The sequence below is a fragment of the Triturus cristatus genome, chromosome 5_1 (assembly GCF_964204655.1).
Source record: "Triturus cristatus chromosome 5_1, aTriCri1.1, whole genome shotgun sequence".
In the NCBI taxonomy this organism is placed as follows: domain Eukaryota; kingdom Metazoa; phylum Chordata; class Amphibia; order Caudata; family Salamandridae; genus Triturus; species Triturus cristatus.
In genome coordinates, this window is record NC_140587.1 from 21888532 (window position 1) to 21912636 (window position 24105).

Genomic DNA, 24105 nt, shown 5'->3' on the forward strand with positions numbered 1-24105 from the left:
TGACAGTGCTTATTATGTGTGGTGGGTACCTACTCCCCTCACCTATTACTCTTATAGTGGAGATATGGTGACTGGATCATTGAAAACACTTGTAATCTTGCTATCCAAACTAGTAGGTAAAATAAAATGAATTGGAGATGCTTGGAAACAGATGTTGAAGGGTGAGTGCAAAATAATTTTTATATTTTATATCATAAAGTTTGTATCATATTTTAAGAGGGGTTCAGGTCCTTATTAGACTAAAAATGAGAACGATTTAGTGAGTTATATTGAGTGTGATAAAACCAGCTAGTATACAGGTTGATCATTTAAAGATGTATCACATGTGAACAGTGAATCACCAAAGTGTTGAGAATCATTCACTTTAAACTTGTTTGGAAATGGAAGAAAACATTTTGCTTAAGAAATGGATTCAAGAGTAGTTATTTATAAGTTGTAGTGTAGGCCGGATGTTGAATAAAATATTATTCACATTTGCAATCAACATGTGACATGACTCTTTTGTCCCTACACATATGGTGGCAACCTAGTGACGAAGGTGGCTTGTAATGTGACTCGTACTACTAATGAATGCAAATGTTTAGCCCTCATGTACACCAGGGTCTCAAAAGCAAACTCATGAGAAGTATTGGGAAGAGTTCATTATTATCTACAGAGGCAGGCAGGTGAAGGACTGAGTGGATGTCCATCTGCACCAGCAATGTGACGGTATGCATCATGTCAAAGGATGGACTAGTCAGCTGAAGGTCCGAATCACGATGAAAGGATGGACTAGTCAGGTGAAGGTTTGAATCATGATGAGAGGATAGACTAGTCAGAAGAAGGTGTGCATGATGGTGAAAGGATGGACCAGTGACAAAGGTATGCATCATGGTAAAAGGATGGACCAATGATGTGAAGGTATGAATCATGGTGAATCTATCGAACAGTTACAAAGGTATATATCAAGGTGAAAGGATTGACCAACGATGTGAACGTATACATATTGGTGAAAGGATCACCCAGTGACTAAGGTATACATTATGGTGAAAGGATGGTCTAGTAAGGTGAAGGTAAGCAGTATGGTGAAAGGATGGACAAGTGACATGGAGGGATGCATCATGGTGAAAGGAAGGACCAGTGACAAAGGTGTGCATTATGGTGAACGGATAGACCACTGATGAAGGTATGCATCAAGGTGAAAGGATCAACCAATGAGCTGAAGGTATACATCATGGTGAAATGATCAACCAGTGATGAAGGTATACATTATGGTGAAAGGATGGACCAGTGATGTGAAGGTTTACATCATGGCAAAAGGATGGGCCAGTGACGAAGGTTTGCATCATGGTGAAATGATTGACCAGTAATGTGAAGGTATGCATCACAACAAAAGGATGGACAGGTGACGTGAAGGTATGCATCATGGTGAAAGGATGGAACAGTGACGTGAAGTTCTGTATCATGGTGAAAGGGTGGACCTGCAATGTGAAGGTTTGCAACGTGATGAAAGGATGGACCAGTGATGAAGGTATGCATTATGGTGAAAGGATGGACCAGGGATATGAAAGCATGCCTCATCTTGAAAGGATGGACGAGCGATGTGAAGGTATACAGCATGGTGAAAGGATAGATTGGTGATGTGAAGTTACGCATCATGGTGAAAGTATGAAACAGTGACCCTAAGGTCTGCATCATGGTGAAAGGATGGACCAGTGATGTGAAGGTATTCATCATTGTGGAAGGATAGAACAGTGACCTGAAGGTCTGCATCATGGTGAAAGGATGGACCAGTGATGGGAAGGTATTCATCATTGTGGAAGGATAGAACAGTTACCTGAAGGTCTGCATCATGGTGAAAGGATGGACCAGTGATGTGAAGGTATTCATCATTGTGGAAGGATAGAACAGTGACCTGAAGGTCTGCATCATGGTGAAAGGATGGACCAGTGATGTGAAGGTATTCATCATTGTGGAAGGATAGAACAGTGACCTGAAGGTCTGCATCATGGTGAAAGGATGGACCAGTGATGTGAAGGTATTCATCATTGTGGAAGGATAGAACAGTGACCTGAAGGTCTGCATCATGGTGAAAGGATGGACCAGTGATGTGAAGGTATTCATCATTGTGGAAGGATAGAACAGTGACCTGAAGGTCTGCATCATGGTGAAAGGATGGACCAGTGATGTGAAGGTATTCATCATTGTGGAAGGATAGAACAGTGACCTAAAGGTCTGCATCATGGTGAAAGGATGTACCAGGTGATGCGAAGGTATTCATCATTGTGGAAGGATAGAACAGTGACCTGAAGGTCTGCATCATGGTGAAAGGATGGACCAGTGATGTGAAGGTATTCATCATTGTGGGAGGATAGAACAGTGACCTGAAGGTCTGCATCATGGTGAAAGGAGTTATCAGTGACGTGAAGGTATGCAACATGGTATGCTCCATGGTGAAAGGATGAACCAATGATGTGAAGGAATGCATCATGGTAAAAGGATGGACTAGTGACGCGAAGGTATGCATGATAGTGAAATCATTTACTAGTCAGGTGAAGGTATGCATCATAATGAAAGGATGGACCAGTGATGTGAAGGTATTCAGCATTGTGTAAGGATAGTACAGTGACCTGAAGGTCTGCATCATGGTGAAAGGATGGACCAGTGATGTGAAGGTATGCATCAGGGTGGGAGTATAGAACAGTGACCTGAAGGTCTGCATCATGGTGAAAGGATGGACCAGTGATGTGAAGGTATGCATCAGGGTGGGAGTATAGAACAGTGACCTGAAGGTCTGCATCATGGTGAAAGGATGGACCAGTGATGTGAAGTTATGCATCATGGTGAAGGTATGAAACAGTGACCTGAAGGTCTGCATCATGGTGAAAGGATGGACCAGTGATGTGAAGGTATTCATTATTGTGGAAGGATAAAACAGTGACCTGAAGGTCTGCATCATGGTGAAAGGAGTTATCAGTGACGTGAAGGTATGCAACATGGTATGCTCCATGGTGAAAGGATGAACCAATGATGTGAAGGCATGCATCATGGTAAAAGGATGGACTAGTGACGAGAAGGTATGCATGATGGTGAAATCATTGACTAGTCAGGTGAAGGTATGCATCATGCTGGTGAAGGATGAGTGTTGCTGAAGGGCTGGACTAGTGAAGTAAAGGCGTTTATTGTGCTGAATGGCTGTCCCAGTGATTTGAAGGTATACACTAGGTTGAAGTAGTTAACTAGTGAGGGGTAAGATATACACTGGGCTTAAGTACTGAACCACATGATGTGAAGGTAAATAGTTGGCTGAAGTACTGAACCAGTGTTGTGAAAGTATACACTAGGATGAAGTACTGAACCTGTGATGTGAAGGTATATACCTGGCTGAAATACTCAACTAGTGATGTTAAGGGATGTACTGAGTTGAAATTGTGAACCAGTGATGTGAAGGTTTACAATGTGCTGAATGGCTGGCCCAATGTTGTGAAGGTATGTATGGTGTTAAAAGGTTGTCTCAGTGATGTGAAGGAATAAATTGTGCTGACGACCTGGACAACTGTTATACAAGTATACGTGCGATTGAAGGGCTGGAGAAGTGATGTTAAGATATACATTGTGTTGAATGTCTGCCCCAGTGATGTGAAGGTATACAATGTGCTCAATGGCTGGCCCACTGTTGTGAAGGTATGGATTGTGTTAAAGGGTTGTCCCAGTGATGTGAAGGCACACATTGTGCCGATGAGCTGGACCATTGACATAAAAGTATACGTCAGTTTAAAGGACTAAACCAGTGATGTGAAGTTATACATTGGACTGAATAATTGTAACCCTTGATTTAAAGGGATCATGGTGTTGAATAGCTAGACCAGTAATGCAAATGTATGCTGAAGAGCAGCACTGGTGAAGTGAAGGTATACATTATGCTGCAGAGCCAGAGCAGTGGTGGGAATATGTACATTGGGATGAATGGCTGACGCAGTGATGTGAATGAAGACATCTTGATGAAGGGCTGACCAGTGATGTGAAGTTATGTATTGTGCTGAAGAGCTGGACCAGTGATGTGAAGGTATACATCATGTGGAAGGACTGGACCAGTGATGGGAAGGTATGTATCATGCTGAAGAGCTGGACCAGCATGGGGAGTTAAGGGCTTGTTTTGGGCTGAATTTCTTTTTATGTACTTTGATTGCCTGCAGAGTTTGTGGGTCATGAGTGGGAACGTCTTTTTGGATCTGTCTTTACTTAAATGAGCCCTAATCAGTTTTCACAGCAAATTTCATTTCGTTCTGGCATTTGCTAACAATTGGACAGAATGGATGCTGGAAATGTTGTTTAATGATGTAAGGGTTTTCAATACAACATTTCGGCAAAAGCAGCATCGGGGGAAAAACATAGGTTCTTGTTATCTATAGTACTACAGGGAAGCACAGAGCCACCCTAGCAGAGGAATGTCAGTGTAAAATAATGCAATCTACCTCCTCTGCCTGTGTATAGTAGACAGGGGTGCATATCACCACCCTCTCAAAGGGGAGTCAGGGTACAATACCTCAATGTACAACCAGTGTGCAGCTAACATAGGACAGGGGAGCACAGATCTCTGGGCCTGGCCTCTGGTCTCTGTCCTGGCTCTGCGCCTAACCCCCCAAGGGATACTGGCTGGAAACAGATACTGTGTCACGTCTTCTGCATCACAGAACAAAGAGTCAAGAGATGACTAGGCGTGGATGCCTGGAGTCATTACTTACCTTTCCAGGTACTATCCCTGTACAAGTGAATGATAGTACTATTGGTTAGATCAAAGAGGTCTTCTTTAACACAGACTTTACCTGCGATAGAGGGCACCAGAGTTGCTCACCCCGTACACAGAACCTCTCCTGCTAACCTCAGTCATGTTGAGGTTTCCATCAACGACCTTCCACTTGGTGCCACCGCAAGCACCTCGCGTGGTGCCAGAACGGTAGTAGATGTTGTCAGTGGGATTCACGTCCCAGCAGGCTTTCGGACCACAGCTGTAGGACTTCAGCTGGCCGTCAATCCTGGCCCAGGACAGTTCTGTATTGTGCTTTGCATCCTCTGCCTCCTTGGGACACAGGCAAAACACTTCACTTCTGTGACTGACAGCAGCTAGAAACCCATCTCCACCTGCATCGAGCTGCTTCATCATCTCTGAAAAGCAGTGAATGAGCAAGTGTGTGAGTTAAAACTGAAAGTCGGTTGATGCACCTCATGTAATCCTTCACTAAACATCTTCCCAAAGCAAAGAATAATTCCTCGTTATGGGAAGAAAGACATGATAACCAAATTCCAGGGAGGGTGGCTGTAAGTCCCACCACCAACCACATGTTACAATACTTTCCCATTCAATATCACAATTTCAAAGTCAAGAATATTGACCTGCACATATATCAACTCCATGGTTATCAACCACCAGCATATTGTCAAGATCGGCATATACAAAAATATAGATTTACAGTTCTTAACTTCATATTTACTTACTTTGAAGATATGTTGGTATTTGATGTCGTGGAGCTGCTATAAGTATAGGTCAGTCATTTGACAGACACCATGTGAGTCAACGTCTTGATTTTATGAGACCAACCACAGAATAAAAGCTGTGTGGCTTCCGACTGCACATTCTTGTATTTACTTATTGTTAGACCTGGCACCTTGGCGTGAGTCTCCCTTCCACTTTTTTGTCGCTGTGCCTCATGTGTTTTGATGGTGTTGGCCGCTCAGAGCAGTGTGCCACTGCCAACCAGTGCCACAGTGCAAGTGCTCCCTATATAAAATGTATATGTTGGTTGGATTCCATGATTGGCTTATTTGGTTTACTATCAGACCCCAGTAGAGTGCACCAGGAGTGCCCAGGGCTTGTAAATACAAATGCTGCTGGTGGGCTTGCAGCACTGGTTGTGCCACCCACAGAAGCGTCCTGGTAAAATGTGTCTAAGGTCTGCCATTGCAGAACCTGCGTGCAGTCTGGTACTGTCATGCTGACTCGGCAAGTGCACCCACTTGCCAGTCCCTAAACCTTCCCTTTACTTCATGTGAGTCACCCCTATGGTAGGTCCAAGGGCAGGGTGCATTGTAAGCATAAGTTAGGACAAGCCCTGATGTGTGTGGCATGTCCTAATAGTGAATTACAGCCATTTTCCTTTTTCACTATTGTAAGGCTACCTGTTCTCATAGGCCAGAATGGGCTGTTAAGATTGTTACATTCTATGATCCTAACAGACCCAGGGAACATGGTAGAAAATTGAGTTTAGTATGCCTGAACTCAGAATAATAAAATACATCTTTTAGCAAAGTTTATTTTAATGTTCTGTGTTTGCAAATGCCACTTTTAGAAAGTTGGAATTTGCTTGCCTTACCATTTCAGCACGCCTCTGCGCTGATGTGTATCTGCTGTCTGGTTTGTGTGAATGGCAGGGCTGGGGAATTCCAAGAGACAGTCTGGGCAGCCAGGTGGTGAATAGGAAGATTACACCAGGATGGGTGGGAGGAGTACACCTCGACTCTGAATAGGGCTGTGCTCTGCCCCCACAATGCTGGCTCCACCTCCTGTGGAGCATCTGATGTCTCTGCCCTACACACGGAAAGCAGAAGCCTGCATCATGTCAACAAAGTGCTCAGAAACCGGACCGAACTAGGCAAAGGCTCCCCTGGCCTGCAAGAACAAAATAATTGAACTATAAGTATTGGGACCCTGCTCCCAAGAAATCAGATCCTGCTGACAAGACGAACCTCTACCTGAGGAGAAGGAACCGGGAAAGCTGTAGGAGGAGTACTGTCCCTGACCTAGGGGATTGGCCTGCAGTGGTTGCCTTGCTGCTGAAGGAGAGGAGAAAGATTGCTGAGAAACTTTATTTCATCTTATGCTTTTAAGATCTCCAAGGGCTTGTGACTGAGCTTGCCCCCTGAACGAAGTCCCAGGACCAGTGGACTTCATCACCTTGAGAAACGCCGCTGAGAACCGCCGTTGTCACCGTAACGCCGAAGCCGAGAGAAGTGTGCGCCTCCTAGATCGGTGCGTACACTGGAAAGCCTGTGCCAATCTGTCCGGCCCGAACAATGCGACTAAGGCCCCCCTACGAGGTGTAGATCGAACCGTGAAGGAAGGTCTTCGTGCCGCACTTTGATTTCCCCTCTTTGCATCGTACTGCTCAAGCATGCCCCCCTACCCCTGTTGTGGGCAGGCTGCGGCACGTAGCATGGCTGGATACGTCGCTCACAATCGGAGCGTACTGCCTGCTTTGCACCGTGCTTAAGGAAAAGGTGCCGCTCTCAAGGTACGGCTCATACGTCGCAACGAACAAGCAGAGCACCGTACCTACGCACCGTCCCCTCGAACAACGCGACTGAGGCCCCCTACGAGCCGTAGCTCGAACCGTAACAGGAGGACATCGTAACGTACAACGCGCTGGGTTTCACCGCATCATCCGTGACAAACTCCCTAAGACAAGGTACTGTGTCCGTTTCGCACCGCAGGGTGTACGCTTCACACCAGAGAGTCTGCAGCGTTTGTGAGACCAGTTCTTAAGCATCTCTTATCCCCATACGAACCGTATGAAGAGGCCAAACCGCACAGAATTTTGAAAGTATGCTAAATCAAGAACTGCGTATTGCCAATAGTATTGTGGGCCGTTTTATCTTTATTTGGTCTTGTGCTAAGCCTGTTATATATAAAATACATATTTTTGATGAATCCCAGTGTGGAGTCCATTTGTGGTGTTGTCGCTGAGTTACTGTATGTGATCACAAATGCTCAACCATAACCCACTGAGATAAGTCTTGTCTGCTCGCACCAAGCTACCTGGAGGGTGAGCAGGGGTTGTGTTAGGAGTGTAACCCCTTACCCTGACTAGAGGAGAGGATCCCTGCTTGTCACAAGTATCTACCTGTGCCAACCAGAGATCCCCAATTCTAACACTTATCACCATGGTAAATCATATAGTAGCAAAAGTTGGTGCATCACAGTGCAACACAAGTTTTGAAATGTTTGAAAATCTGGCATGCCAAGGCAGGGAAAACAGGACTACTACCATTCTGCAATGACACCCATAAGTTTTGTTTTACAGTCAAACTATAGCAAGCCATATTTGTATTTATCTTTTAAGGTGATATGTAATGACTTTGAAGAATATCACCATATGAATGAATGTATTCATTATTCCAATGATTATTATTAAATGCGCAAGTGTATTGGAATTTTACCTTTTCCTTTGTATTTTCCTGTGGTGTCTTTAAGGGCACCATTTGCACCTTACAGAAGTGATTGCATTTTATTTATCCTGCAGCATGCTCCTCTGCTTTCAAGAATGGATTGAAACATGTTGGCCAGCATGCTTAAGAAACAAATGAACATGACCATGTTCATGTTTCTTGAACATAAACATGGTCCTGTTCTTTTCCACTTGAAAACAGCAATTCAACACTTTTCATCGGCTTGTTGTGTGTTCAATATCGCTAACACGGTGCCATAAGTGTTTGTGCATTCTGTGCCATCTTTTAAACACTTTATAACTCATAATGTTTACTACCTAACTTGCACCTTTATTGACCTGACTGCTTTCAATAGAGTGTTGTTAATGTTTCTTGATCCGAGTGTGTGCTTTTTGATGAAAATGAAAAAACATGATGTGTGAGTTAGACATCGACTCGTGATATTTGGAGGCTCCTTGAAGTTTGAGTATTTTCTGATATTGATGCTTTTCATTACTGAACTAAACAAAAATGGCATATTTACGAGCTCCTTCCACGGCCATCATGCCGCTTTTTGTGATGCAAACCACCATCTCATATTTATACGGCAATGCAAAGCTACTTTGCATGGCTTTGAATGGCCTCATAGACATGGAGTAAGGCAAAGCAGCTCAAATCACGGTGTTGCCTTACTCTGTGCCAGGGTGCTGGTCCATGGGCGTTGGGGTGGGTGTTTTCATGCAACACCCATGGATTTTGATCAGTCTCCAGATTTAGAAGGCCATGTAAACCTGCAGTTGTGCCAAAACCATGTGCCTCGCCAGGGGAGGTGCAACAAGGAGAAATATCATTATTTCTCCTCATGTTTTCATCTTTATATGTGTGCTGTGTTCTGCAGCACACACAGAAAGCGGAAAAAGCCTGCCAACATTGTTTTTGTGCAGGAGGGTGCCCCTTCCTGCAAAAAAAACATCCTGCCTGCAACTGAGGCACCCTGGCACTATGTTGAAAGGGGAATGCATTGGCTCTAGACAGCCAAAATGGTGCCAGCGCAGAGGGAAATGACAGTAATGCTCCGTATGCCATAGATACAGTGCGTTCCTGCCCTTTCAATTTGATGTAAGGTGGCTCAGCGAGATGACTTGCTGTTCTACACCAAGTCCCCATGAATATGCCCATCGGTTTGCAGGACGGTGAATATTTTTTTCAGATGGCGATGTAAGATATAGGGCCACAGGTATATAGCTTTTCTTTGGTCACAAATGGCCCAATTCACAGAATCGGGCCATTTGCAACCAAAACAAAGCATTTTCCGATGTACAAAACCCTATTTTGCAATTCAGTAACCTTTTACCGATTTCAAAATGGTTTAGCGAGTCGGTATTCAGAAGGGCATGTTGGAAGCGTCTCTTCCTAATAGCAACTCGCTGTGCCCTGTACAAATGTTTTGCGACCTTAATGTTGTCACAAAACAATAGCTTTTTAACACCAATTTTACTTTGGTGCTAACGCTTACGTAAACAAAAAGGGGTCCCCAAGAGACCCCTTCCCCTTTGTAAATCCACGCAAATTTTTTTTTAAGAGCAAGCAGTGGCCCCACGGACCACTGTCTATTCCTAAAAAATGAAAAGAATAATTTTCATTTTTATTTTTGAAACACATCCTGGGTTCACACCAGAACCTGGGCTTCTATGGGAATTCACAAGGGCATATTATCACCGTTCCTTGATAATATGGCCCTTAGAGTTTGAGAGTTAGAGTTTGAGTTTTAGAGTTATAGTTAGAGAGTTAAAGTGTTCGAGATAGAACTAGAAAGTTAGAGTTTGAGTTCAAGAGGTATAATTGGAATTAGAGAGTTAGGGGCATATCAGCAAGCGGCAGAGATAATTATCGCTGGCCACATATAGCGTGCAAAATCCTAATGCCGCCTAACGCCGGATTCTATCACCCGGTCAGCGCAATATTTACAACGCGCATCGCCGAGGCGATCGAAATCCTGGCAAAAGCAGCGAAAGGTATAAAATATCGCAGGAATATAAGCGATATAACAAACAGTTCGAGAAAACCTTGTAAATAGGGAGAGGTGGATCTAGCATTATGATCCACCTTCCATGCAACATATTGATAAGTTGTGAAATTATCAGGTGTAAGGAACCGGCGAAATACCCAGTTAACGCTACTTTTAATGTTGCTAGACGTGTTAGCAATTAACTAGTTAAGAGAGAGTAGCCCTGTTAACGATTATTCCCGCTGAGTTTCAGTCGGGAACACCTACCTCGCATCTCATTAGCGATGCGAGGTGATAAGAAAATGGGCACAAAGGCATGGATTCACGCGTTAGCGTGTCCATGCTGATAGGGCGTTAGAATTATCGCCGCTTTTCGTCCCAAAATGGACGCTAAAGCGGCGATAATTCTAACGCCGCACCTTGTAGATATGCCCCTAAGTGTTTGAGAGTTAGAGATAGAGGGGCATATTATCAAGGACGGCGTTAAAAATTATCTCCGGTTTAGCGGCAGAAAACTGACGCTAAAGCGGTGATAATGGGCTTGATAATATGCCCTTGAGAATTCCAATGGAAGTCCATGTTCTGGTGTGAACATGGGCTTCTATTGGAATTCTCCAGGGCATATTATCAAGCTCATTATCGCCGGTTTAGCAGCAGTTTTCTGCCGCTAAACCGGCGATAATTTTGACGCCGTCCTTGATAATATGCCACAGAGCTCGAACGTTAAAGTTTGAGAGATAGAGTTTGAGAGTTTGAGTTGGGGAGTTAGAGTTCGAGAGTTAGAGTTCGAGAGTTAGAGTTAGAGTTTGAAAGTTAGAGTTCAAGAGTAAGAGTTTAAATGTTAAATTTATTAAGTTAGAGTTATAGAGTTAAAATTATAGTTAGAGAATTAGGGAGTTAGAGAGTTCAAGTGTTAGAGTTTGAGAGTTAGCATTAGAGAATAAGGGGCATATCAGCAAGCGGCAGCGATAATTTTCGCTGGCCGCATATAGCGTGCAAAATCCTAACGCCGCCTAACCCCGGATTCTATTGCCCGGTCAGCGCAATATTTACAATGCGCATCGCCGAGGCGATAGAAATCCCAGCAAAAGCGGCGATAGGCATAAAATGTCGCAGGAATACCAGCGATAGAACAAACAGTTAGAGAAAACTTTGTAAATAGGGAGAGGTGGATCTAGCTTCATAGTTAATAGAGAGTAGCCCTGTTAGTGATTATTCCCGCTGAGTTTCAGTCGGGAACGCCTACCTCGTATCTCATTAGCGATGCGAGGCAATAAGAAAATGGGCACAAAGGCATGGATTCACGCATTAGCATGTCCATGCTGATAGGGCGTTAGAATTATCGCCGCTTTTCGTCCCAAAACGGACGCTAAAGGGGCGATAATTCTATCGCCACGCCTTGTTGATATGTCCCTAAGTGTTTGAAAGTTAGAGATAGAGTTTGAGAGTTAAAGTTCGAGAGATAGAGTTTGAGAGATAGAGTTTGAGAGTTTGAGTTGGAGAGTTAGAGTTCGAGAGTTAGAGTTAGAATTCTAGAGTTAGAACTAGAATTAAAGAGTTAGAGTTCGAGAGTTAGAGATATATTTTGAAAGTTAGAGTTCAAGAGTAAGAGTTTAAATGTTAAATTTATTGAGTTAGAGTTATAGAGTTAAAATTATAGTTAGAGAATTAGGGAGTTAGAGACTTCAAGTGTTAGAGTTCGAGAGTAGAGTTAGCATTAAAGAATAAGGGGCATATCAGCAAGCGGCAGCGATAATTATCGCTGGCTGCATATAGCGTACAAAATCCTAACGCTGCCTAACACCGGATTCTATTGCCCGGTCAGCGCAATATTTACAACACGCATCGCCGAGCCGATAGAAATCCCGGCAAAAGCGGAGATAGGCATAAAATGTCACAAGAATACCAGCGATATAACAAACAGTTAGAGAAAACCTTGAAGATAGGGAGAGGTGGATCTAGCACTATGATCCACCTCCCATGCAACATATTGCTAAGTCGTGAAATTATCAGGCGTAAGGAACTGGCGAAATACCCAGTTAGTGCTACTTTTAATGTCTCTAGACGTGTTAGCGATTAACTAGTTAATAGAGAGTAGCCCTGTTAGCGATTATTCCCACTGAGTTTCAGTCGGGAACACCTACCTCGCATCTCATTAGCGATGCGAGGTGATAAGAAAATGGGCACAAAGGCATGGATTCACGCGTTAGCGTGTCCATGCTGATAGGGCGTTAGAATTATCGCCGCTTTTCGTCCCAAAATGGACGCTAAAGCGGCGATAATTCTAACGCCGCACCTTGTAGATATGCCCCTAAGTGTTTGAGAGTTAGAGATAGAGGGGCATATTATCAAGGACGGCGTTAAAAATTATCTCCGGTTTAGCGGCAGAAAACTGACGCTAAAGCGGTGATAATGGGCTTGATAATATGCCCTTGAGAATTCCAATGGAAGTCCATGTTCTGGTGTGAACATGGGCTTCTATTGGAATTCTCCAGGGCATATTATCAAGCTCATTATCGCCGGTTTAGCAGCAGTTTTCTGCCGCTAAACCGGCGATAATTTTGACGCCGTCCTTGATAATATGCCACAGAGCTCGAACGTTAAAGTTTGAGAGATAGAGTTTGAGAGTTTGAGTTGGGGAGTTAGAGTTCGAGAGTTAGAGTTCGAGAGTTAGAGTTAGAGTTTGAAAGTTAGAGTTCAAGAGTAAGAGTTTAAATGTTAAATTTATTAAGTTAGAGTTATAGAGTTAAAATTATAGTTAGAGAATTAGGGAGTTAGAGAGTTCAAGTGTTAGAGTTTGAGAGTTAGCATTAGAGAATAAGGGGCATATCAGCAAGCGGCAGCGATAATTTTCGCTGGCCGCATATAGCGTGCAAAATCCTAACGCCGCCTAACCCCGGATTCTATTGCCCGGTCAGCGCAATATTTACAATGCGCATCGCCGAGGCGATAGAAATCCCAGCAAAAGCGGCGATAGGCATAAAATGTCGCAGGAATACCAGCGATAGAACAAACAGTTAGAGAAAACTTTGTAAATAGGGAGAGGTGGATCTAGCTTCATAGTTAATAGAGAGTAGCCCTGTTAGTGATTATTCCCGCTGAGTTTCAGTCGGGAACGCCTACCTCGTATCTCATTAGCGATGCGAGGCAATAAGAAAATGGGCACAAAGGCATGGATTCACGCATTAGCATGTCCATGCTGATAGGGCGTTAGAATTATCGCCGCTTTTCGTCCCAAAACGGACGTTAAAGGGGCGATAATTCTATCGCCACGCCTTGTTGATATGTCCCTAAGTGTTTGAAAGTTAGAGATAGAGTTTGAGAGTTAAAGTTCGAGAGATAGAGTTTGAGAGATAGAGTTTGAGAGTTTGAGTTGGAGAGTTAGAGTTCGAGAGTTAGAGTTAGAATTCTAGAGTTAGAACTAGAATTAAAGAGTTAGAGTTCGAGAGTTAGAGATATATTTTGAAAGTTAGAGTTCAAGAGTAAGAGTTTAAATGTTAAATTTATTGAGTTAGAGTTATAGAGTTAAAATTATAGTTAGAGAATTAGGGAGTTAGAGACTTCAAGTGTTAGAGTTCGAGAGTAGAGTTAGCATTAAAGAATAAGGGGCATATCAGCAAGCGGCAGCGATAATTATCGCTGGCTGCATATAGCGTACAAAATCCTAACGCTGCCTAACACCGGATTCTATTGCCCGGTCAGCGCAATATTTACAACACGCATCGCCGAGCCGATAGAAATCCCGGCAAAAGCGGAGATAGGCATAAAATGTCACAAGAATACCAGCGATATAACAAACAGTTAGAGAAAACCTTGAAGATAGGGAGAGGTGGATCTAGCACTATGATCCACCTCCCATGCAACATATTGCTAAGTCGTGAAATTATCAGGCGTAAGGAACTGGCGAAATACCCAGTTAGTGCTACTTTTAATGTCTCTAGACGTGTTAGCGATTAACTAGTTAATAGAGAGTAGCCCTGTTAGCGATTATTCCCACTGAGTTTCAGTCGGGAACGCCTACCTTGCATCTCATTAGCGATGCGAGGCGATAAGAAAATGGGCACAAAGGCATGGATTCACGTGTTAGTGTGTCCATGCTGATAGGGCGTTAGAATTATCGCCGCTTTTAGTCCCAAAACAGAAGCTAAAGCGGCGATAATTCTAATGCCGTACCTTGTAGATATACCCCTAAGAGAATTAGAGTTTGAGATGTTAGAGTTGTTAGAGTTAGTTATAGTTAGAATAGGGAAATGCCTCTTTCTGCATGATCACCTCCTAGTTGTGAACTGATGCTGCTGTTTTTTTTACTCTGAGAATGCTCTGAGGCCTGCTACCCAGACCTCAATGCCAGTGTTCTAAGCCCTTGCAAAGTGAATGTTGAATCGGCTACCCCCAATTGGCATAGGCTGACTTACTGATAAGAACCTAGTATATTGTCTCCCCTCACCCTCCCAAGACTGCAGCACTGGTGGTGCCACTCTGTGTGTGACAAAGTACACACATGGCTACCTGCCTGTCGCTGCAGCCTTTTGAACTACTAGTTTCACTTTGCCGTTGAAACCAATGTCTATGCTCTCATTTCCCTTAACAATATATGTAAGTCTCCCCTAGGGAAGTTCTGTGGTAAATATTCTTTTTACCTTGACTGAATTTCATGCGGAATCTAAAATAAAGTAAAATAGCTCAGAATAACAAGAGGCAGAATCCGTGGTATAAGAGATTTTCTGAATGGGCTTTATTCCAAAATGGCCGACTCGAGTGGCGGCCTTCAGGTTCCGTCACCACGAGGGTTCAGGAAGTGAAGTACAATACTTTATTGACAAGAAGTAACTTTTATAGGTTATACATTACAATGAAACGAATGCAAAAGGCGTAACAATTGATAAGAAAAATGACATAGTGGTACGTAATCGAAACTAGGCGTAATAAGGAGCAGAAAGAAACATGATTGGCTCTGATTATCATGCATAGGTGGATCTATAAGATAATACTTAACATAGATGCGCGCGCAGCAGTATGACGTGTGATTGACGTGCAACTAGGGGGTGAAGGGGACTTGACATTTAGCTCTACATGTGGAGACGAGAAGTCTGGGGGGTCAAGTCAACCTAATCCCAAATCATATCTAACATCCTATGTTTAGAGAACTATGTTATCCACAAGAAAAGACTCTCGGACAGAATCTATTCTATACTGACTGTGTGTGCGTGTACAAGCGTCTAAGTGTCTATATGAGATGCGAGGGGCAGAAAACTTTCCATGGCAACAGGGCTATGAATTACTTGCATGAAGACAGAGAAGCCGAGTCCTTTGCTTGTGGGCTAAAGGAAATGTTTACCTAAATCACTAGACAGGAATGCATCGGCTGAAGAGCAAAGTAGATAATTCGAAGGTGAAATACAGCTTCTTGGCAGGCAGGCAAAACTGGCCGAGGCAGGCACCGTTAGCTGCACAGGGAGTAGGACAAAGTTCATGGATACAGATGCGAGCTCAAGCTGAAGCTGTCAGAGACAGAGACCAGGGAAGGCTTTGAGGACAGAATCGGGCCTACTTGCCTGAACTGTAAAAATGGAGTAACTTAGCCATATAAAGTCGGTGGCCTTTCATACTTAGGAATCGAATATCCAGCCCATTGATGGCGGATCTGACAGAGAACATGTTGACGGTGGACGCACATATGTATGCGTCTTGGAAACTGGAACTGGAGGGAACATACATGTACTCGTGACATGCACATAGAACCGTTGGGGTCCAAGATAGGGGACATAACTGATCAGGAAAATCCACATTTCCACATTCCCTCCTTGTCCCCTACTTGCCCTTCAAGAGATATCAATCTTCATCATTCCATCGATTTGCTCATGGAGCATCATTTCTTCTTCCTTCTTCTTTCGGCATTTTGAACGATAACCTTGATATGGAATGCATGATGTGGCACACAGACCACAAATCGCTGGTCCACATTGCAGGCATAAACAACAACTGAAGAGCATAAGAAGGCCAATACCTAGGAAGGATAGAACTCTCCATCCCCAGGCTGATATCACACTCCAAAACCACCCGGACCACGTCCAAGTGCCTGGATTCTCGTGTATCTGGCTCACAATCTTATGAAGGCGTGTTATAGCTTTATATACAGATGGCGAATTTTCTGGTATGAATATGCAGCAGCTGGATCCGATGACCCTGCAAGCTCCGCCCCTATCGGCCAGGATGACGTCAAGGACAAGACGATTCTGGAGAACAACAATTCTCATCACTGATTGTTCCTCTGTCAGATTGCCTAGGGCGGCTATAGTCTCGTTTACTACAGCTTCAAGAGTCTTGGTTAGTCTACGTATCAGCTTACTATTTGATATTGTACCTATATAGGGAAAGATACCTTTATTGAAATCTACATACTTGTCCCATGCCGTCTCAGTATAATCGACAACTGGGAGATCTCTTCGCTCTCTATTGTGTACTAAATGAACATTTCGATAATAATCAGGGGGAGCTAGGAAAACAGGTGGCAGAAGGAATGCTATGTAACAGGTACCATCCCAATCTAGAGGCAGACGCATATATGCCGTCTGACCACATATAAAGTAAGAATGGCGAGAAGCTCTAAATGAAGATTTACCTTGATCACTATATTCTACTGTAGTAACGCATTGGCTATGGCCCATATGTATGGAACCAACTTTTCTTACACATAATTCACCCTTAACTGGAAATACTGACATAGTGGGCAGAATTAGTTCAACTTCGGATTTGACTTTCAGAATCATAAGATTAGGTGTAAAATTACCTAATTTATACACTTCATTTTCTAGATCAGTTCCTGTTCTACTGGGGTGACCCTCCTTATTAGGATGACAGATTTTGAATAAAACTAGATTCAGATTTCCCCATATCCAATGTTGTTGATAAACGGCTGTGTCTGGGTCTATGGAATTTAGTAAACTAAACCATGCTCCACAGGAGCCATTGTGTGTGAACGGATGTGGAAAGAAAGGCAGAACTCCTTTGTTATTCTGATAGGGAGGGAGTCGGCCACACACCCAACAATTGGTGGCATTACTAGTCTGATGGGAATGATGTAACATACTAATGAAGGTGTTATTGCGCAGCGCAAGTCTATAAGATAATTCATGTGGCGGTAGGTCACTAAAAGAATGTTCAGCAGCAACATTATAAACATGTCTAGAAATAGGATGATATATGTGCAAAATCACACTCGTAATAATTATTAAAACACTCAATAAAAACAAAATTAATAATGTCCTCATACAGTAGCTACGCAGTGATTTACAATACGCCTGTCGTTTCAACATTTCTCGGGTATTTTCTCTACTCAGGTCCAAGGGGTACATGTCGGAGACAATTCAACCGCTTCACCTTGGAGAGGACTTAAACAATCAAATTGCTCGACTGTTTGGGCCTAAGCTTTAATTTATAGCACTGAGAGTCATTCTGTTCAACAAAAGGAAGTTTTGAATCAGTCTGTGAGGGAGTGCAGGGCACAGTGTCTATATCCGAGGATAGTCCATGAAATTTCTTAATGTGGCTGGAGTGTATCCAGCCCTTGCGGCCCTCAACTTTCACGGCTGTTCTTGTGGTCAGCAGGACTAGCTTCGGTGCTTTCCACCTGGGTTCCAACTGGGTCTTCCGATCAAAATTTCTCACAAACACCAGATCCCCCGGAGCAACGTCATGGGGTTTCACCTCAGTGTTGTCAGGAAAAGCTGCAGCTACCTGTGAACGACAAGATTGTAGTGCAGACATCAAGGAAGCCAAGTAATCTGTCAGCATATTACAATTAACATCAGTTATTTTACGTGGTATAGGCGTCCCCCACATATTTGGTGGCCTTCCGAAGATCACCTCATACGGGGATAGCCCTGTTCGAGAGTGTGCTACCATTCTTATGTAAAATAGTGCAACTGGTAATGCTACTATCCAGTCAACACCTTTCTCCTTACATATTTTAGACAATCTGATTTTCAAAATTTGATTATGTCGTTCCACGAGACCTGCTGCCTCGGGGTGTCGGACACAGTGGAATTTCCACTGATATCCCAACAAAAGTGAGACATGTTTCATTAATTCGGATGAGAAAGGCTGGCCGTTATCTGAATATACAACACGTGGTAAACCGTACCGTGGGAAGAATTCTCGGACTAACTGTTTGGCAGTAGTCGGGGCCGTGTAATCTGATACTGGGTACGCCTCAGTCCATCGGGAGAGAGCGCAGACAACTACCAGAACATATTTGAATCCTCGACATCGTTCCATCTGGATATAATCCATTTGGAGCACTTCAAAAGGATGATCAGGAGTCTGGAATCCACCCTGTTCTACGGGAACACTTTTTCCTGGGTTGAACTGACAACATATCATACAGGTACGGACTTTTTGTTTAGCTGCTGCTCGTAAATGTTTGTTGAACCAAATGTGTTGAATGCTATCTAGCATAGCTTTCTCTCCTAAATGCGCCGGGCTGTGAATTGTAGCTATAATGGCTTGGACCATAGAGTCAGGAAGAAACCATACAGATTTCTCCTTCGTCATCCATCCCTGATCTGTCTGGATCCCTCCTAGTTCAGTCCATTTCTTTAATTCTTCTGCAGTAGCATGTGTCTGTATGTCAATTACATCAAGTGCGGGATCTTTAATTGTCATACACTGTGTTGGTGTCTGAACTATTGGCTTTGTCATGTCTAATGTGCGATTCTGAGCAGTCTGTTTAGCTGTTCTGTCAGCTAAATCATTGCCTTGAGAAATGATATCAGTAACCTTCGTGTGTGCTTTACATTTCATAATCGATATAGCAGTGGGTAGATGTATGGCGTCTAACAAGGCATGAATGAGGGGTCCGTGCTGAATGTGGGCACCATGGGAAGTTAAATAACCTCTCTCTCGCCACAGCATGCCGAAGTCGTGTACAACTCCGAATGCATAACGTGAGTCAGTGTATACATTAACTTTCTTATTTGTGGCTTGAATACAGGCTTGTGTTAGAGCAATAAGTTCTGCTGCTTGGGCTGACAAAGTATCTATACAATTTGTCTCAATAACTTCAGTGTCTGTTGTGACTGCATACGCGGCCACTAAATCTCCTGTACTTGTTCTCATGCACGATCCGTCTACATACAACGTCAGGTCTGGATCTACCAATGGAACGTCTGTCAAGTCTTGTCTAGGTTTCGTCTTTATTTCAATAATTTCAACACAATCATGAGCTAGTGGGTCTGTTCCAATTACAGGTAAAAGTGTAGCAGGATTCAATGTATTACACCGTCGGATCTCTATGTGTGGTTGAAACAATGTCAGTTCATAACCGGTAAGTCTTGCTATGGTCAAGTGTTGTGTTTGTGTTCGGTTCACAAGAACTTCTACTGCATGTGGTACTTGTACTGTCAATGGATGTCCTAACACTATGGCATCGCTTTGTCTGATTGCTAAAGCTGTTGCCGCCACTGATTTCAGGCACGCGGGCAAAGCCTGAGCTACGGGATCTAATGTACTGGAAAAATAAGCACATGGCTTGCGTGATCCTGCTTGTTCCTGAGTGAGTACTGACAAAGCAGTACCTTCGCGTTCTGTAACAAAGAGTGTAAAATGTTTGCTATAACATGGTGTTGCTAAAACAGGTGCTTGACATAAAGCTTCCTTTAGGCTTTCAAAAGCTTGTGTATGTTCCTGAGTCCAAGGGAGAATAGTCGATGTGGCTGCCTCCTGTGTGGTTAACTGAATGAGTGGTTTTGCTAGAAATGCGTACTGAGGGATCCACTGCCTACAATATGAAGTGAGGCCTATGAAAGCCCGCACCTCCTTTTGTGTCTGGGGTATTGACATGTTAGCAATTAACTGGATGCGATCTGGTGTAAGCTGCCTTCCCTCCTTGGACAGCGAGTGACCAAGATAAATAACTCGCTGGACACAGAATTGCAGCTTAGAAGGAGACACCTTGTGCCCCTTGTCGGCTAGAAAATGTAAAACTGTCAGAGAAGCCTTTTCACATTCGGGTTCGCTTCTCGCGGTGATCAGCAGATCATCGACATATTGAAGCAGTGCAGTGTTGACTGGCATGTGGATACTGTCAAGTTCTCGTTTCAGTGCTTGGCTGTAGATGCTGGGGCTTTCTGTGAATCCTTGGGGAGCGCGTGAGAATTTAAAGCTGCGCCCATTTAAACTGAATCCGAACAAATATTGGCTTTCCGGATCTATTGGGACGCTGAAAAAGGCATTCTTGAGATCAATTACAGTAAAGAATGTTGCTTCGGAATCAATTGCTGTCAATAATGATGATATATCGGGAACCACAGGAAATTGTGGCACAATACACTTGTTTAGTTCACGCAAATCAATAACCAATCGGTATACTGCCGGAGCAGTAGGATCAGTTCGTTTAAGAATCGGAATTATCGGCGAATTACATACATTGGAGTCTGTTTCTACAACTACTCCTTGGGCAATTAGCTCATCAATGATTTTCAACAAAGCCACTACAGCATCTTGTGGTAACTTGTATTGTCGCATTCGTGGTAATACCACTCCTGCCTTGAGTGTAACTCGGTATGGTGTAATGTTCATGTAACCAACATCAGTAGGGCCTTGTGCCCATAGATGCGCTGGTAAAGTCTGTAGTCGGGGATCCATGTCTCTAGACAAATAGTGACCTTTAAAATCACGTAAAAACAACCTTACTCCTTCCGGAGAACAACATATTATGGCTCCTAGGGCTTTCAGAGTTTTAATTCCTAACAGATTTTCTGGGCATGATTTAGTAAGCAATAAATCTGTAGTTCGTGTCAAAGGTCCTATCGTAAGTGGAAGAGGCTGTGATACTTCATTAACAATAGGTTTTCCTGAAAAACCAAGGGAAACATTTTGAGAGCCTGAGAGGGGTGCCCCTGGAACTTCACTACGTTTTATAGTTGTTCGACTTGCCCCTGTATCGAGTAAGAATTTTCTATCTTGACCTAATAATTCACTATGTACATAAGGTCCTTCTTGATCTACAGGAATCTCGATAAGGGGTAAGTCAACTTCCCTCTCTAGGCTGGTTCATGCGTAACGCTGATACTCAGGATATTCATACTGTGCAGTCTGATACATTTGTCGTGTTGTGGTTTGTGTGGCAGTAACAGGCAACGGTGGTGCAGCTGGCACAAACTGTATTGGCTGTTGTGCGGCTGGCATGGCCTGGGAATGCGGCATAGCTCCTTGTACATTCTGATCTTGTCTGAGTGGCCGTGATCTTTCTTGTGTTTTACCTATGGCGATATTATGTTTTAAAACTGGACAATCGTGTACGTAATGACCTGGCTTTTTGCAATAATTGCATGTCCCTTTTACCGGTCCTGCTGAATCGGACTGTGTCATACCCTTTTTATGTCCTTCAGCCGGTACTGTCTGAGACACTAGCATTTTCATCTTTGTATCTTTCATACGTCTTTGTTCGTGTTCTTGTTCATCTCTAATTCTATTGTGATGATACTGTAACATTTGTAGCATTTGTGACGGAGTGTTACTTTGCCAGGTACTCTCGAATTTCAATATTCTATTCTTTACTGGAGGTAAAGCATTTTCTACTAATTTTGTCACAAATAAATGTGGATACGACTCACTACTTGTTTTTATACCACTATTTATTCCAAAACATTTTTCAAATCGGGCATAATAGTCACTTGTGTCTTCATCATGCTTTTGTTTACAGGCCGTGATTGCACCCCAATCTTCCTTTTTCGTAGTTAATAAACGTGGCAGTACTTGTACTAGTAAGCCTGGTAATGCTTTGACTTTATCCCCGAGCCCTGAACCTGCAGCTCGGGCCTTTTCTTCCGTTTCTAATGCTGTCCAATCTATCTTTTGGTCTCCCACTTCCCACTCTTTTTCTTTCAGTTTTTCATAAATGCCAGCAGGTAAGAGCACCTTTAATATCGTCATAATATCAGGATAGGTATACTCTCCCATCAGCAACATGTCCTTAATTTCTCGGTGGAAACCCGCTGGGTCTTTGTCATGACTTGGTACTACTTTCTTCATTTCTAATAATTCAATTTTTGATATGGGTGTGTATACAAATACACGGTGAAACTCATTGTCTTCGCCCTTTATTGGGTGCACTTCTCGTAAGGGATTTTGTCTATCCATATAATACGGCGTTCTTTCTCTGCGGGGCAGCGGGAAAGAATCCGGACTTACAAAAAGGACATACTGTTTACGTGACACTAATATTTCCTTAATTAACTTGTTACTAGAACCTCTCCATCTGTTCGTGAGTAGTTCCGTTAATATATCAGGTAAAGGACCAGGGTCAGCATGTTGGCTCTTATATAATATAAGGAGTTGCTGAATCATATAGATTCCAGCTAAACGTTGTTCATCTGCACTAAGGTTAAAAAACGTGTGTGCTACGGTCTCATCACCGTATTTTTCAGGACTGTCAATCCAGTGAACGGCTGATCTGGCTAATTCTTGCTCATCCATGGAATCGAGGAGGTGGTAACCCCTTCGTTCTCGTAGTATTTTATCTGCGGCTTGGAACAAATGTTCAGGAGACTTTAAATTTATTACAGGCGTCGGATACGTTCTGCTATTATTTGGATATTCTGAGTGTATGGGATCAGAAAAACATCTAGTATTATCACAGGATCTTCCTCTGCCTACGTAGGCTATGGTTCCTGACTGTCTTGCGGAATTCCCTGATTCGGACACTTCCTCTTGCTCGAACTCGTCTGTTTCCAATCTTTCTTCGTGAATACGTTCTATTTCTCTACGGATTTTTCGGCACATGGCTATTATACAGTTTTTCTTATCGTGTCTCCCTTCTGATATATTCTGGCTCCATCTTGTAAGAGTAAGCATTGTATTCGGGTCTACCCCCGGACGGTCTTGATTTCTGATCACACAGTTTATGAGGAAACGTAACAGTTCACCCTGTATCTCTACTTTCTGGAATTCCATAGCTCTGTTAATACATTCTGGATCTCGCCCTGTTTGGACAAAATGATATATGTTATCTAGATGCGTAATCATTCCTGGTAACCTCGCTAAATACTCTGCGGCTCGTCTGATACGTAATGATGCCAGGACCATTTCGTCCTCTTTACCGACCACCGGGTCATATCTACAATCTATAAGGAGTTCCTTAAGCGTACGTTCACTTACGAATTTGGGTGTACGTGAATGCGCTGATTCTTGAAAAACAAGTTTATTTATTCTAGGTGGCGTAAAAGTATTGCTTGCACCTCCCGTGGCCCCTTCAGGGGCGTCGGGTGTGAATGGATTCGTTGAACGTGATACAGCAACTATAGGTGCCGATACCACTGTAGAATCGATTGCGGGGACAGATGCGGAAACAGATGTGCTTGCCGGAGCTCGCGTCGGGACTTGCTGTTGCACGGGGACAGATACCTGATCCTGACGTTGAACCCCTCCGCCAGACGGTCTATGTGGTGTGGGGTTAGCATACTCGGGAGCTGCGTCATCTAGATATGAGGAAAGAAAAACATCTTCTGCGGTTCGGGGATGCCCTTTTGGATGTACCTTAATTGGAAATAATGGGGGTGGCAAGTCTTTTGGCATCTCTGGAACAGCCTTAGGTAGTCCTTCGGCTAGGAGGGGATACATACCACTCATAAGAGCGTTTCTTTGTCTATCTACTTGTTCTGATTTCACTCGGATACCTTCCTCAATTAATATATTTTCTTGAACTTCCTTTGAACTCTCTTTACTCCTCTCTTCTTGTCTACGTGCTTTTTCTGTACGTCTATGAGATTCTTTACGCCATAACTCAACAGCGTCTTTCTGTGACTGTCTGACTTTTCTTTTCCATAACTCTTCCTCCACTTTCATGATGCACTCTGCATCCCAGGTTCCCGCTGCGGGCCACCTTTGACTTTCCGGCAATCCCTTGGTATAATCTA

The 24105-nt window shown here is 43.4% G+C and overlaps 1 protein-coding gene across 1 annotated transcript in view; it reads right to left on the reverse strand.

Annotated features, from left to right (window-relative positions):
* Positions 1 to 24105, reverse strand: part of LOC146829982 (fish-egg lectin-like) — a 127961-nt gene that overhangs the window by 83223 nt on the left and 20633 nt on the right. The window contains exon 3 of the mRNA XM_085603670.1: positions 4806 to 5145. Coding sequence (XP_085459796.1) covers positions 4806 to 5145 — 340 coding nt within the window. The remainder of the gene's footprint in view (positions 1 to 4805; positions 5146 to 24105) is intronic.